The following is a 17,707-nucleotide window of genomic DNA, read 5'->3' as shown; positions in this document are numbered from 1 at the left end:
CAGAAACAAACAAACTGTTAAAGGAGGAAACAAAGCAAACTTACAGTTTCTTCACACAGAGACACCAACAACAAGCTCCACTGTCCCACTCTGATCCTGTCTCCTCCTCTTTTATTCTTGCTCTGAGCTCTTTTTGGGTGTGTGTTTCTGTCTCCACCCACAGGAATGCATTGATACACTGTTGATAACGACTCGAGAGCAGACGTGTGACAGAAAACAGAAAAATAACCTAAACACCTAAATAACGTAAAATAAACAGAATATTTATTAATATGTTTAATTTCTCTTTAAAAACTTTTCTGCTCCTCAAATCCTTTGTTTAAGTTCAATCTAAGGAAAGAAAAGCGTCTTCTTTAAGTTTCTCAAAGAAGTCCACGATCTGTAGGCTCATGGAGACACTGTGTGCTCACAGCTAAAGGCTGCAGTCAGCTGTGTCAGAGCGTCCAATGATCCTTTAATAAACACTCAGAGCTCCATGTTGATGAAGCTGTCATGTGTGAGCTTGTGAGGCTCCTTTAAACTGGCTCTGCTCTGTCAGATGCTCACCTCTTCTTCACTGTCTCTGCTGCACTCTCCATCTCCTCTCTCTCTCTGCTGTCCTGTTTAAAAAAACAAACAAATCAGCGTTAGCCAATCAAACTCTGTGCAGATGCTGCAGCTACAGCTGATATGTCATTCAGCTGTTCATCAATCAGCTTCTGCTGCTGTTTATTCTGCTCTTACTCTGAACACGTGCAGATCTAGGAAGATTTTCTTGGGGTGTCAAAATCAAAGCGTTTGTTTTTTCAAACACACGTGCAGGTGTTTATATCACATATGGTTTAAATGATTCAAATGCAGTAAGTATACATGTTTCATATATCGTCTATAACTGAATTATGTTCTGTAGCCTACATAATGAAACACTTTAGTTGCATAAAACGTGAATTTTGATTTTATGTACTGTATATGTCACAGCATCGCAGTGTGGATGTGGAGAAGAGAGGACCCAAACGCAGGCCTCACAGGTGGTGAAGGCTGGTGTTTATGACAGAATGACAGAGCCTGAGATGGATGACTGACTGGAAGACCAGCTGAACAGAAACGACACATGTGGGACTGACAAAGACACTGAACTGGAGGACACTCAGGACTTACACAGGCTAATGATAATGATCAGGGTTCATATGCCTTTTTCAGGGTCAAATTCAAGCACTTCTTAAGCACTTTCAAGGTCCCTTTTCAAACTTTTCCAGCACATTCCTCCCTCACCGCCAAAAAAAAATGCATGTTTCAATTCACATCACCTCAGTAAGACCATGTGAAAGTTAAGACAAATCATCCTAGGTGAACTTAAACACCTTTGTTCCCTTTTTGTTAAGAAATAGAAAAACACTCCACACAAAAATACTGCAAAAGGAAACTGTCGCCTTATATAAAGAGTGTATAAACTCAAAATGCACATGTCACTTAAAAATTAAGATGTGAACAAATCAACTTGTTAGATATTCTTCTCCTGTTGAAAAAACCCCAAAAAGAAATAAATAAGTCTTCTCATCAGATATTGATGCTTCTTTCCTGTGTGACAGAAAATAGGAGACAGATGTTTGTTTGTTTTTTAAGTTAATTCCCAATAAAGCTGTTTTACTGCTAACTACATTGCTGTCTGTATTATTGCTGAAGTCCTAAACGATCACCTTTAAAGTAGAGCTGGGCGATATGAGATTTTTTCATATCACGATATGTTTTTTTCATTTCAGGCGATAACGATATCTATCACGATATAAGCCAAATAACTATATTTGTAAGATTTAAATGTGCCGTTGCTCACAAGTAAAATGTGAAATAATCAGCAGCTTGTTTTTATTTAAATATTTATTTCCCATAATAAGTTCAACAGGGTAGATGTACTTAAGGAACATGAGACTTTTTCAGATAAATAAAGGCAAATATTGCAAACTACAGAAAAGGCAGCCGCTAAAGCGTTTAAGTTTCAAAATAGAACAAACGAAACAGACTAAATTGTCAATTCCACTTAGAAACAAAATATTAATTCTAAAAATAAATCTTAGTTTGTTTTACAGAAGAACAGACAAAACTGACTAACTTTTGTCAATATCAAATAAACTGAGAACTAAAAGGAAATTCTCAATCTCTCCTTGTTGTATAGCTGAGCTTTTCAAACAGTTTTAACAGTTACTTTAGTCTGACAAAAGCCGAATGACGAATTAGCGCTTCCAGTCAGAGACTGAGGCTACGTCCACACGTACACGGGTGTTTTTGAAAACGGAGATTTTCCGTTCTCGTTTTAAAAAATAATCCCGTCCACACATAAAGGCAGAAATGAAGGAAAACGCTGCTATGAACATGCCAAAGCAGCAGGTGGCGCTAGATTCCTAACCGTGCAGAAATGTTGGCCAATCAGAAGTCTAGAAGCCTCGGTGGGAAAAAGTAAACAAAGCTGGGGCATAGAAGCAGAACCGAGTCGTATGTGTGGAGGGACAGTAACTGTGTGTATATGTAAGCATTTAAACACTGCAGAGAGTAGAATTAACAGTATTGTAGAAATTCATTTCACCGAAACAATAACGTGGCGCACAGTGTGACGCATGCACCAGTTTATTGTATTTCCAGACTTGCTTTCGGCACATTTACAGTGCACGCTACTGTTTTTTGTCAGACCTGAAATAGCCGAAATACCTTCACACTACGGAACTTCTATGGCTCTTCCGTTCGACAATCTCTCCGGTATTGGAACCATCATCTGTTTTCTCTTCGGTCACGCTCGGTTGATTTTTCTAGTCGGCACACTCATTTCCTCCATTACCCGCTGGCTGCTTCCCAAACAAACACACGTGCGGCTACTTAGTTTGGATTGGCTGACCTTTTTTTTTTTTTTTTTTTTTAAGAGGACAAGAGCGGCGAGGTCTATCGCAATAGTTTAATTTTTCTATCGAGAAAAAGTTATATCGCGATACATATCGTTATCGTTCTATCGCCCAGCTCTACCTAGAAACCAGGTCAATGTGTCTGTAGGTTCAGTCATCCAGGTCATGTGATCTAAGGAGCTTGGAGAGAAAAGAGACGTCTTTAAGTTTCTGGAAGACGTTTCATCCGAGAAGCTTCTTCAGCTGTAAAACCAAACGGTGGAGAGTCCCAGATATTTAAACCTGAGAGGAAAAGAGACGCTCACCATTGATCATGTGATGAGTCACATGATCAATGGTGGGCCAACAATATAACAACAATGTAAACACTTATTTCAAGGAGGAAACTGAGAGCCTTTGCACCAGGAGCACAAACATTAGCTCCAGCAATGATCCACTGATGTGTTTTTATTCCATGTATGAATGTTGTTATTGACAGAGATGACGTTTGTGTGTCAGTGATGCAGTGACTGTTGTTGTTACCTGTACAGGCTGGTTAGACTCTATGAAACAGATCATACAGATCTCTGCATGTTAGAAGAGACTATTAAAGGTCATGAATGAGACAAAGGCAGGGAGGCGTCCTTTACAGCTAAACAGCAGAGTGAGAGAACAGCCAGCACCTCTACATTTATCACATTATACAGCACATGTATGATACTGACAGGGATGAGAAGAATTTAGTGATTCTGATCCCATCATTGATATTACTTATTGATTCTCAGTAGCTCTGCTCTGACAGTCACCACCATCACTGAGCAGCATATCAAAGACATTTGTGCACATTAACTGCATGTTGTGGCTCAAATGTTTGTGCATGTTGGAGGCATTTCCTCTTTGTTGTGATCAGTGTTGGTCATTACTCAAAACAGTCATTATTACACATATTACACAGAACACTTTGATTAAAAGTAATGGAGTACGTTACTTCATTACTCCTCATAACATTACTTTGATGTTAAAATGAACAAATGAGCATGTAACAACATAAAGCTGAGGTACAGCCCCACACACCAACACAGATCCTGATGAGGTCACGTGATGTTTCTCTGAGTGTTTATGAACACAAATCAAAGATGAAACAGCACAAAGACACTTCAAAGTGATTCTACTGTAGAAACATGAACAGGTAGAAACCTGCAGCCTGACTGCTCATCACTTTGTTACCTGTTCAAGTTCAGCAGCAGCAGCTCACTTTATCACGGTGCTGGTCTGGGGTCAGTGTTTACTCAGCTTTAACTAGTGATGTGACGTTCTGTATCGAGGCTTCGAAGCGTGTGTCGAGTAATGGAGGGGGCGTTTCCGCGAAGCGCGTATCGAGGCTTGCTTCATTTATGGGAGGAGCTGAAAATGATGACGTCCGAAGCCTCGCTGCCCGGCTGTACCACGTGACTGGTTCAGGAAGCGGTTCGAACTTTGCCGCGAGCTATGACAGCGATATAAACCCCTCAGACAAAATGTGGGCGTTTGATGGAGAGTTGCGGTTAGTGAGAGTTAGAGACAGTTTAGAAAAAAAAAATCGCCTACGACCTGCCACAGTGGAGAAACTGTTTCTTTTTAACAAAAACCAATGATGTGTCCCCTAAACACTAATCACTTTCCTTGCCTCAATGTTACAAAAGCACAACCACTGTCCACACCTCACCTCACAGTATATGATCATTTCCATTTTAGGCATTTCCAAATAATCATGTTCCATACTGCCAGTATAAATATACACAGTACACTGCATCACTACAATATACATGTTTTACACACTCCTTTTGTTGTTGACATTTACAGGCTGTGTGCAAAAAGGCCACACTCTTCAAATTCATCAGCTGCTCTGCTATCACTCCACTAGGTGGAGCCTGAAGCACACACGATGCATTCACTGACACACACTGAGTCACTGTGACTGGAAGCTTCAGTCAGTCCAACACGTGTGAACATTTTAAACCTTTCAGTTGATGGACTACTTTTAATTAACTGCTTTAGCCCACTTACAATGAAAATTTAAAAAAATCTTGTTCATGACGTGTGTAGTATGTTAACACTATTGGAAGGAAAAAAAAAACTTGAACTCCAATTTTGAAAACACAACTTTCTTTTTTTTTTATAAAGCTCTGACTTGTATTATGAGTCTGTGGTCTGGGAGAGAGTCTGTAACTCTGTCTGCAACATACAGTAAATAATGACCAATGTTGGTGATAGAGGATTTTTATTATGCAATATGATCAAGTATAATCAAATGTGCTTTATATTCAAATACAATATAATCAAGTGTGTTTTATTTTCTAGTGTTCATATATTTTCACGTAACTGAGTCTATTTGTTAACACAAACGCAATGTATTCTTTTTTAGTATCTGTGATGTCAGATAAGCATGATAAACTTCTGTATTCTTTACCCCAGTCTGAAAGGTCAGACAGGTTGAGATAATGCCTGAACTCTCCTCCTGTAACTGAAAAGAGGAAGTACTATGTAATCAGTTTCTTACCCTATAAATAAAGGAACAAGACATGCATTCTGTGTGTGTGATTTTGCTGAGAGGCACACACCCATGCGCATGTCTTAAAACTCTCTGATTTGGTCTGCAAGTGTCTTATTTTCTCTTACTTGTGAAAATAAATGTCAAAACCCCTGACAGTTGGGCAGTTAATTATATAGTTACTTCTTCAAAAAAGTAACTGAGTTATACAAACAAAGTTTTTTGCAGCTGTTTACCTAAAAATGCAGCCAAGGTGTTTTTTTAAAATAAACATTTCAAACTATTTACAGAACAATCAGCTGTTCTGCATCAAATCTGATGCTACACAAATTATTTGTGCCGCTCCAAAAAATAATTCCTGTCCTCTATGAGATGAAGGAGAACAACAGCCTGATACCTGCAGGCCTGACAGCAGCAGATGTGTCACTGCTGTAACACCTGTAACACTCTGCAGTCGCCTCATTGTCCTGACACACAACACTACTGACTACACTACACACTAACTACACACTAACTACACACTAACTACACAAGATTTGCTCTAAACGCCTCAAATCTCTCACATCTCAAACACGCCGTCACTCCGTTTCTTAACAACTAAATGCCATGTTTTGATTGGTTTACTTTAATTTCAATTCAGGTTAGAATTCTTTTTGTGTGCGCAACACAGATTTTCTCTGCGCAGAGACCGTGCCAACAGTGCGCAATTCAGAATCAGAATCAGAATCAGAATGGGGTTTATTGCCAAATGTTGAGCAGGTTTACAACATTAGGAAATTGCTGCGGTGCTTCAGTGCAAACAAACTGTCATAAATTGCGCTTAAATAGACATGAAAAAAATAAAAGTAGGAATAAGAATTAAAAGTGCTACGTAGAAAGATATGTGCATGAGATATACATGAGATATATACATGAGAATAAGAATTAAGAGTGCTGCGTAGAAAGATATATACATGAGTGCAGGTGGTGATCAGTGCCAAACATGGAATGATGCAGTGAACACAGCGTAGGGTCCTGTGTTTGTGGCGGGGACAGTCATACGGTTATTGTTCATGTGTCCAACAGCAGAGGGGAAGAAACTGTTCTTATGGCGAGAGGTTCTGGTGCGAATGGACCGAAGCCTCCTGCCTGAGGGGAGCAGGTCAAACAGACTGTGTCCAGGGTGAGAAGGGTCAGCTGAGATCCGAGCTGCACGCCGCAATGTCCTGGAGGTGTACAGGTCCTGCAGAGATGGGAGTCTGCAGCCAATCACCTTCTCAGCAGAGCGCACAACACGCTGCAGTCTCTGTTTGTCCCTGATAGTGGCTCCAGCGTACCACACGGTGATGGAGGAGGTGAGGATGGACTCGATGATTGCAGTGTAGAACTGCATCATCGTCCGTGTTGGCAGGTTGAATTGCGCACGTGCGCAGCTTAGAGGGAACATTGCTCACAAGGTGACTACCAATAAAAATGAGTGTGCTTCACTGTCAGAGCTACGGTGATTCAACCAGTAGGTCGAATGACTTGATAATAAAAATGTTTATTTGATGCTTTGCATTGAGGCGCATTGTTGAATTTGCAGGGACACAATAACCACAGATCAGTTGTTCAAACCACTACAGTAGGGAGCCATGTTATGAATAATAATAATACTAATAATAATGTTAATTTAAGTAATTGTTTTTGACTGAACATCACATATAATGTAACAAGCAGTAAATTCAGGTTAAGTGCATTATCAGCATTTGGAGGAGCCCCTTCTCTTTACTGCTCACCTCTTACAAAGTGTTCACACAGTTTGCTAGCCTCTGTCAGCCTGCTAGCTATGCTAACAAGTCTACTACACACACTTGACTCGGTCACATGACAGACAGCAGAGATAGCTGCTCTGCTAGCTAAGCTAACTCATGTTAAAGGTCAAAGAAATGAGGCGATGCTGCTGGGAGTTACGTCACAGACTAGCAGAATTTAGTTATTCAGCATAATATTTAATCCTTATTATCTCCTCCTCTCACCTCTGTTTACATCTAAAAACAAGAAAATTTAGCCAACAGTTTATTAGCTTTGGTGAAATTATAAACAGGCATCAGCGTGGTCACCTATACTGTGCTTTAATGCTAGAGCAGCAGGAACACCAGTTAATCTAAAATCTCCTTTTCTCTCTGAAACAAAGTGACAGCAGGCTGAGTCAAAGACAGAAACCTTGTTTAAACACCAAATATTCACTTCCTGATCCAGGATTCAAAGAGGACGTTGAACTTACTCAGCTTCTTCCAATGAACGTCTTCACTCTGCAGCTCTCTGCTGTCTGGACCAGGTCTGTGTAGAAACAGAGAAAATCCTCTGCTTCTTCTCCGTCAGCAGTCGTCTGTGTCTGCAGACTGCGTCACATTAAACACTTCACACCAGCAAAGAGGCTGAAGCTCACAGGTCAACGGTCAGCTGCTGCACTGTGTATAACAATTCACTTTTGAACAGTAGATAGCCTGTAGGCGTCTCTGCAGTGATAAACAGTTTACACATTAAACACTGAACCATAAAAGAAGCTTAAGCTGCAGCTCACAGGTCAAAGCTCAGCTGCTGCACCCAGTTATGAGTTTAAATAAATCATTAATCATGATCTTTTCCCTCTCAGCACTTTCACTTGGCCTTGGAGTGTTTTGACGGAGCTACACTGTATGTTTCAAATGTTGTAAATAAATTGGGAGTTAGGGCTGGGCAATATGGCCTAAAATCCATATCGCGGTATAATTTGAAGCATGTGCGGTAACGATATATATCGCGATATATTCTTTTCTTCTGTATAACGTATTTTCCACACTATAAGGCAGACTTACAATCCTTTAATTTTCTCAAAAATCAAGAGTGTGCCTTATGTATGAATTCTGGTTGTGCTTCGTGACCTCGAACCGATTTTGGCTGCAGAAATCTGTTAAAAATGTTTTAGCACAACTTTGGTAAGCCGCACTGCTTGATGGATCGTCAGAGCATTACGGCTGCCGTGGTGAGGAGCTTCACGGAGTAATCTGGGTCCAAAACTCCGACAGCTTCAGGTCCCAAAGTCAAACGAACACTGAGAGTTAAAAACGGTCTAAATTCTTTCATCTTTAATAAAATCATCAGCATTGCTGCTTTAGCAGATGTAACAATTAAGTTTAATATCCATGAAAACAGAATTTATTAAATTTAACGGAGTTAGAAGTTAACAGGAAGTTAGCGCGCTAGTTTACACCTAAACATTTCATACCATGTTCTGACTGAGATTTTTGAAACTAATTCAAACAGCTCTGCTACCACTTCCAACATAAATGAAGACAGAAAACTAAACAGCAGTGGCGTTTGCAGGGTTACTGAAGTTGGACTACCTGGTATATAATGTTGTGCTACGTGATTGCTAGCGACACAGCTATGTTAGCATAACATTAGCACAGTTTGATGTTTGATGACATCATCACATGCGCTGTCGCGATAGAGCGGTATAGTCAAAATCTCTATCGTTGACCAAATTTAATCGATTCTGTCGTTTATTGTTTATATCGCCCAGCCCTACTGGGTGTGATTTTGTTGTATTGGTTTGTTTTTTGGTTTTATGTTTCCATGTAGATGAATGAAGACAGATTCACTCTTACCTTTTCAAAATGTCTATAAGGTAGACGAGGTCTATGCTTTTCTGCCTCTTCACAGATAATCCCAGTGATTTTCCCTTGGTCTGAAATTTCACCTGATCTTGTGATATTGAGAGTCATCTGCCTTTGATAAGATAAGATAAGATAAGATAGAACTTTATTAATCCCTCGGGTGGGTTCCTCTGGGAAATTCGATTTCCAAAAAAGCACAGCACCGACAGAAGTTACAGAGTTATACACACACACATATATATAAATACAGAGACAATATAAATAAAATATACGAAGGGGATAAATAGAATAAATAGGAATAAAAATAAAAATACAAGTGAATTGCACATTTCAAGTATTGAGTCTATTGCACCGTTGACTATTTACAAAAGTATTGCACAAGGTATTGTACAGTGAGGTGAAGAGGCACTACAGCTTAGTTGTTCCCTCCTTTGTCCTCCTGTTTCCCCTCCCTCTCCCCTCCAGAGAGGAGTTAAACAGTCTGATGGCGTGTGGGACAAAGGAGTTTTTAAGTCTGTTAGTTCTTGTCTTTGGGAGAAGCAACCTGTCACTGAACAGACTCTTCTGGTTGTTAATGGCAGCTAACCAAACAGTGTTCTCTAAACTCTAACTTTAATATACTTTGATATATTTCAGATTTCTGAGCTCTGCTCTGACTCCGTGCCAGTAGCTCCTTAATATGACTTTAGTTTGATCAATAATTAACCTGCAGAAAGTTTCTGTTCCCACTCCACCACGCCGAACAACCCTGAGAACAAATAATATGATGTGGGTGTGTCTGCAGGCTTCAGCACTGTGAGCATTAAACACAATAAAAGACTCACAAGTTCCTGCTCAAAGGTCAGCTGCCTTTAGATCAATCATTAACCTGCAGCAGGATCCAGTCTTCTGCCTGTTGTGGTTGTGACAGCTGCTCGTAGGAGAGTTTGTTTGTAGGAGGTGGAGATGTTCTCAGATCAAGTGCGTAATCGTCTCTTTGTGTAGACGCTAAAAGCTGTGAGCCAAAACTCTCTGCTCTGAAACTCTTCACTCAGTCCTCACGCTGAGAGTTTAGAGGCTGAACTTCTTGTTCCTCCATAACACTTTTCATGAAACAGCAGAAATGAGCTTGTGTTTCTCAGCAGTGCGCACACAGAGAACCGATCCTCTCTGCTCAGTCTGAACAAATCAAAGTGAAACGTCAGTGAAAACACAGCTGCTGATCAAACTGTGTCAGATTAATGCCTCAATGTTTCACTGTGACGTTAAAAAATCCATAAAAACGATTTTAAGAAGTAGGAGGCTGATTTTCACAATAAGAGCACTTTGTTTTTAATTCAGTTAATGTCAAACTGTCATCAACACCTCTGTGTTGTCTCCGTCTCTGAGCAGATTCAGGCATTACTCAAATAATAAAGGCTTTTTTTCACTATTATACTTTTCATTAGTCTCCAGGTTGATGATTATAAACAGAATTATTAAAGTTTTTATCATTTCAGGCTGAAAATCAACATGAATTTGGTTCTAATCAAAGAAGCTCCTTTAATGTGTGTCATTAAAATCCTCACACAGACTTAAAAAGGCGACATTAACATTAAAATAAATGAAAGAAGCTTCAGCTGAGAGCTTCATGCAGTCATCATCAGCAGCTCATAGCAGTCACAGCTCTTTATTACGCAGATTTGCAGGAATTAAAGTGGCTGAAGTGTCAGAGTTTGTGTGAGAAGCTGCTTCATGGACAGCTGTACACACGTCTTTATTATTTCTTCATAAATCAAACACACAGGTTTGTCTGCAGATGATTTAAAGTGTGTCGTTGTGCAGTTAAAGCTGTTTGTGTGACGCCCTGACCTCCTGTGAATGAAACAGCCAATCAGATCCATCAGAGAGAGAGCAGGAAGTGTGTGTTTGTGACAGAACAAGGAAACAGTGATGATGATGAACATAAAGGTCCTCTGATGTTTCCTGTTACAGTAACGCTTGTTCATCTGTTGCTCTCCTACACTTTCCTATAAATAAAGGAGAAAAAGTGCGTTTAGTTTCATTTCCTACAGCTCAGAGTTACACTTCACATTCCTGCTGTCACATCAAAAAGCTTCACTTTGGTCCAACATCTACATGTTAACATGAAACACAGACAGACTCAGAACATCTGGAACATCTGCACTTTGACCCAAACTGTTATAGCAGGATATTTTCTGCATATTTCTTATGTTGGACCTGTTTGAACTGTAAACGACCTGTAATCATCTGTAAATGGTGTGAGACACACTGAGGCCACCTACAGGGCAGCTGGGGAACAGCAGGGATCTGAAATCATACGAGATGTTAGTGAGAAGTTAGAACAAACGGACTTAAGATGGGTCGAAGTGATCAAAGTTGATCTAAAACAGAAGATAAATCCAAAGCAGCATCAGATGAATGTTACCATTTCCAGTTACGGTGCCCTTCATCTAATATGGAAATGTGTTGGTTTTTTTTGCCGTGTTGTTGTTCTTCCTATTGTGTTTAGGCCAGAGATGCTCTTCAAACAGCTGACAGACATGACCACATTACAAGAACATGGTGTGAGTCCGATTTGATATTCCAGTCAACGCTGAGAGACCTTAACCAGGAAGTCAGAGGTCAGCTGATGCTGCGAGCAGGAAGTGAACCAAGGGAAAGGTTCACTCTACTCAATCTCAAAGAAAATATGCTGGTGTTTGTTGATGTTGATGGTACAATAAAAATATATAATATAATAAATAATAAAATATCATGTGATGATGAGATGTGTTGTTGGTGTTTGTATTTTCTGTAAATGTCTTTTTAATGTAAATGCTTTGTTCCAGACGGACAGGGAATCAGTTGCTGTACGATGACATCATCTTGATGTTGACGAGGAGGGCGAGAAAAACTAGTTTTGTCCTGCAGATGGCGATCTTGCACCGTGTTCAGAGAGCCGACACTTTGATGGTGCTGCTCTACTCAGCTTACTTTAGCCTGGGTTGGACTCTATATGAGCAGCTTCCACTCTGGTTTCACTCTTAAACACACTTGTTTGATTTCACTTGTAAAAGTTGAAGAATAAATATTTTATTACAAAATTATTTGTTGATGCATTTTTTTAGGGTCAAATATCTTGTTTGATTTGAGGAATGAACTGTTAGGGTGGAAAAAGTGAATCAGGTTAAAATAGTGGTGCTTTATATCAGTGAAGATGTATAATGTAATTTAAAATGTTGATGATGGGTTGTAGTGGGCTTGTACTTACAAAACTGCCTCATTTTATTGGAACGATCCACAGTTGCATCCATTCACGGATGACATCTGACATCATTTGACATCTGGTCTGAACACGTTTGTACACAAGATGCCTCAGTTCTGGATGTTCCCACAGACTCCTCTGTGCACCTAAAGAAAAGGTCAAGGGTCAGCAGCACATGTAGTTGGGACAATTCTTCAGTCGCACAAACTACACAATCATTTTCCTCCAATGACGACTTTTCACTTGCAGAAATGGTCCTGTGTGATTTCCAGGCTGTGATATAAAAACTAGTTCCTAATGGCAGCGACTCACTCAGTAAACATGTGTTTCCTTCACCAACCTCACACACAGATCCAATAAGATCAGGAAGTGGGCAGTATAGTACAATATGTGTTATTCTGTGCTGCACTGCCCAAACTAAAGATCTGCTGAAGTGTTGGAAATGATCCAGATGTTTATTTTGGACGATACAGCAGAAGATCAGACATGAAAGTGGAGATAACACAGAAGACCTGCAGCAAAGGTCAGAGGTCAGACTGGGCCCTGGATTCAACAATGAGCCAATGATCATCAAGCAGTGACTAAAGCAGAGCCCTGACGTTCTGACATTCATCACACAGTCAGAACAAATGTCTGCTGATGACTTCATCTCATGAAACGACTGATAGATGTCAGTTCATTGATCAGCTGAGCTGCTGATCTTCATCGTCACAGAAACATTCAGCTTGTTTCAATCAGTAAATAACTCCCACTACTCCCAGTTTGAACTGTTCCCACTCAAAATGCTGTGAGAACAATGATCATTGTAGAACTTCACAAACATCACGTGTTGTTTTCCACATGTAAGATCAGCAAACACACAGAAACTTCCTGTTGCCACACACGGCCTCTAAAATCTCTTCCACGCTTTCTGTCTGAAGTCCACTCTCTGTGTCGGATCCACAGGAAACAACAAGATCTTATTAACATGGTTTTCAATGTGTCTCCTTCCAAAAAGTCCAACCAATGAACAAATGTGTGTATTTGTGGAGGCCGAACAAAAGCATGACACATTTCTCTGTTTCTATAAACTGGAGTCAAACACAAACATGAAGAGTTTCACTGACAGACTCCAAAATGCCCCCACAGTGGATCAAAGGGAAATCCTACAGTGTGGCCAGAGACTCTTAATGGCTCCAACATCAACACATCCACAATGTTGGATCCAGTTCTGCCTCACAGAGTTACTAAGACACACCCTCTGCAGCATCACAACAGCTCCACCTGCTTCACCTGCCTCCTCAGCATCTGTACACCTGAAGAGAAAAGAAAGGCTCCAACAGCTCAAATCTACAAAGGATTCATGAAGTTTCATCCAACAATAACATGTTTGCCTTCCACAGTGTGCTGTTAGACACCACTGTACCTCTGCCATTTCAAAAAGAGCAGCTTGGGAACATTTTGGCTCCAAACACTTTGTGTTTAAGTTCTTTGTTTTCTTTGTGAAGCCGACAACATCTGGAGCTTTGTGACTCATAGAAACATCATTTTGTTCTTTAGATGACAGCAGATTGGGACTGAATAATCAATCACTATCAAACCAATAAAGACAAACATGCTGATTTTACAGGAACTTTGTTGGAGAAGCTGCAAAGACATGAAACTGGTGGAGATCCCAAACCAGTTGATAGTGCTGGTTATTCCAAATAAAGCTGTTTCCCTTTGAGATGAAATGACTTTGTGTCCTGATATATAATAAAGATGTTGTTGTTTTTGAGCCCCTGTATTAAAAGTAGTTTAAAGTCAGCTTGAGTTTGATGTCTTTATGTCAAAGCTGCTCATGATGTTGAGCTGCTGATGGAATAAAAACAATATAAAAGCATGTAGTCCAGACTTAAATGCAGCCTGTTGTTAGCTGAGGTCCACACACAGTGTTTGACAGTGTAAAGTGTGTGAAAGGGCTGCTGGTGGAGCTCACTAGGATGAGCAGGTGACCACGAGGTGGAGAGCAGCTGGCCTGGCTTTGACCCGGGCCACGCCCCCTTTCTCTCTGCTTTGCTGTCACTTATCTTCACTGCTCTGTCCAATAAAGCTGAAAAAGGCCCCGAATCAAAGAAATCTGCTGCAGCCTCTGAAATGTCTTCTGTTTCCTTCCCGACGGCTTTTTCACCGTCAGCCCATCAGACAGTCCAGCAGCATTTATGATGATGTCATGATGTTGAAGAGGCTGCTACGGTGGCCTCCCATGACCCCCAGCCTCATCACAGCTGAGATGCAGACATTTGAAAACATTCAGCAGACAACTGAATAACAGTCCAACACAACAGTCTGTGTGCAGACACACACTGACCTTTCATAGAGTCAAACACAGCTGGTTGAGTCATTTCTCTGTGAGTCTAAAGTGAATCTAGTATTTGAAAGTCCACTTCCTGTATTTGTTGTTGAAGACTTCTTCAGCTTCTTCTCAAGGACATCAGCTGCTTGTTTGGCAGCAGAGGCAGTTAAGAAGCTTCCTGAAAAACACTGAACAGTGAGTTCACTGTGGCATATGACAGATTCAGCTCTCTGTGTGCAAATGTGTCTGTGTCGACCTTTCAAATGCTGTTGAATCCAAAACATCAGCGGCTCCTCGGCTGCTCACTTCATGCACTTCTGTCTGTGTGACAGTCCAATGACATCACAGCTGTTTCCAGCCCCAGTGTCTCAGGACTGGACACCTTTAAACATGTCGAGGATCAAACAGCGTCCAGCTAAACACACATGAAACTATCAGAGCTGACAATCATTCCAATAACATCTAATGGTTCATGTATGTAGACACAGGACTACAAGGAAATGGCTCTCAGCATCTGGCTGTGGGAACACATGAGTCCCTGTTTGTGTTCAGATTGTGTGCATGTTTTAGACGTGTGTCACATGTAGAAACACAACAATCCCACAATGACACACAGATGTGTTTGACACAGCTGTGCAGCTGTAAGTTGTTTCTAATGATTCATTGAAGCTCTTCTAACATTCTGGAGACGATCAGTACATGAATCTGTTCAACACGACAACAATTTGACTTCAGTGTGAACGTTTGCATTAAATAACCTTCTTCATCCAGCTGACAGCATCTTCATCCTATGATGTGAACAGTTCCTCCTGTTGATGACAAACCTCTGACAGGATCTGCTTGAGGAGCTTTTTCATGTGCAGCTCTCTGAGCTCAGGGCTGAGCTGCTGTTTCATCTTTAAGAGCTGCTGCCTCCTCGCCGGACTTGTTCTCCTCTTCTTCTCCTAATGACACCATTTCTGCTTCATATTAAATTCAATAAAGATGCTGACATGTTTCTGTAGCAACAACATCATTGAATCTAGAACAACTGGAGCCAAACCAGTGGCTCTGCTGGGATCACTGGTGAGCCAACACTTCCTTGTTGATGCAGATTTCAGGGCTTCCTTTTGCTCCTCCGTTATAACTGTTCTCTCTTCTCAACACATGATGACACAAAGGAATCAGCAGTGACAAAGATGATGCTGAAGAGAAGCACACACTTCACACATATAACAGACCAGTGCAGTTACACACACCTCTGCTCGACATCAGGCCTCAAACAAAGACACAAAACACTAACTTGACTCTAAACAGAAGAAACGAGCAGCTGTTTCTGTTCTGTGCTTATTTATATTTGACACACATGCTTCTCTTTGTGCAAACACACATCGCACTATAAGGGTAACCTCGCACACAATGATTGGACAGCACAGTGATGATGCTGGGAGATCCTATACGCAGCAACACAGAAACACTGAGAACTTTAAACAATGATGGAAAGTGTTATAAATGACTTGTTGGCCTCTGATCTGTCACAAACAGCTGAAACGTGTCTCTCATGAGTCACATGAAGGTTTTTGACAGAAAGGACAAAAAGTAGCTGCAGTCAGTTTGTGTCATTTTTATATTTATTCATCTGGGAGAAAAATCTGAGGGACATTAAAATGTGTTTTCAACAGAGACAAGAACATGAATATAACAGAACAGGTAAATGAACATGTTTCAAGTAAACAGCTGGACTGATCAGGTCCAAACACAGAGTGATAAACTTGTCAAACAGCTGTCATATCTTTATATAGAAGCTCTTTATAAATGCTGCTCACTGCAGTCTGTTTACTAATAATGTCAAAGTGTTAGAAACACAGAAACATCAGAATGGTCTTTGTTCACAGAAACCTGTCTGGGATCCTTTGTTGTTCTTTTGATGCAGAGTTACATTATAAATATAAAGAGTTATTTCAGAGTCTCATCAGTTTTCCTGCATGTCTTTATTTAACACATCAGCAGGGCTGAAGCTCTCATGTTAAACACACACTGATCTATGGACACGTTCATGTGTTTCTAACAGAACCAGGCTGTTATCAGCCTGCACTAACATTATGTCACACACACTGAATGTAACAGTGACAGTTTACATCATCACACAATCAGCTGTGATTGTTTCACTGTCATCAAACGAGTCAACAGGAAGTAGAATCAATAGAAACCAATCATTTACTGACAGCATGTCTGATGGAAATAAGTGCAGATTATGTATGAAGTCTAACTGCACACAGTAACTGTGTTACAATAAGGACTTAACAGCGCCCTCTGCTGGAGTGTTTCAGTACTGCGTTAACTAGAATACACCACCTCCTCCTCACACCACCTGCTACAGCTCTACTCTTCTATGACTACAGTCATCCACAGCACTGATGTGAGGTCACATGGTTCATATGTAAGGAGCACAGCTGACCTCAGGTCAGTTTAATGACTGTGAGCAGCAGCTGTGTTATTGTCACTGTGACAGGGAGACACTCTCAGACACAGCGCTCATGTCAGCTTGTTCTCATGCAGGAGGATCAGGAGCTCCATGTTTGTCTTTCTGTTTGAATCATGATGTGTTTGTGCCATCAGAGTCTGTCATGAGTACTCAGGGTTTCACAGCAGCTCTTCTGGATGCTGACGAGGACTCCAACCTCATGTTTCACCTCTCTGAGCTTCTGATGTCTGTGAACACTCGTGTTTCTTCTCTGGGCTCATCTGGACAAAAACACCTTTCTGTGTTTGGCTGCAGCCTCATTCTGACTGACAGGAAGTGTGTTATCCATGAGCTGCACTTCTGTGAGGAAGTTTCCTGCTGTGTTTCCTGTCTGTGGACAAACACGAGTGTTCCAGCTGAGGACTTGCTTCCTTCCACCTGTCCATACAGGACATCACGCTGTCTGCAGCTCTGTAAATGCAGCTCCAGGTCCTTCCACGTGCTGCTCTGTATTTGTGCAGTTTGTAGTGTGTCCTGGGAAACGTAGCACACATGGTGTTCTTCTGCTGTTTCCTCCTTTCACTGAGTGTGAAACACTGACGCTGTGCTGTTGTTCACAGAGGGGAGCTGATTCTAGCTGCAGCTGGACTCTGTCATCTAACTGAATGTGTTGGTGCTGATCACGGGGCTCTGAGGGGGGAGCAGCAGGAGGACTCTGGATGCTGACG

At 40.9% G+C, this 17,707-nt stretch overlaps 1 protein-coding gene across 1 annotated transcript in view; it reads right to left on the bottom strand.

Annotated features, from left to right (window-relative positions):
• LOC112432464 (protein NLRC3) overlaps nucleotides 1-17,707 on the bottom strand; it is a 124,588-nt gene that overhangs the window by 26,500 nt on the left and 80,381 nt on the right. Inside the window, exon 2 of the mRNA XM_076881473.1 lies at nucleotides 547-599. Coding sequence (XP_076737588.1) covers nucleotides 547-578 — 32 coding nt within the window. The 5' untranslated portion in view covers nucleotides 579-599. The remainder of the gene's footprint in view (nucleotides 1-546; nucleotides 600-17,707) is intronic.

Source organism: Maylandia zebra, unplaced genomic scaffold (assembly GCF_041146795.1).
Source record: "Maylandia zebra isolate NMK-2024a unplaced genomic scaffold, Mzebra_GT3a scaffold11, whole genome shotgun sequence".
In the NCBI taxonomy this organism is placed as follows: Eukaryota; Metazoa; Chordata; class Actinopteri; order Cichliformes; family Cichlidae; genus Maylandia; species Maylandia zebra.
This window is presented reverse-complemented; position numbering and strand designations above follow the sequence as displayed.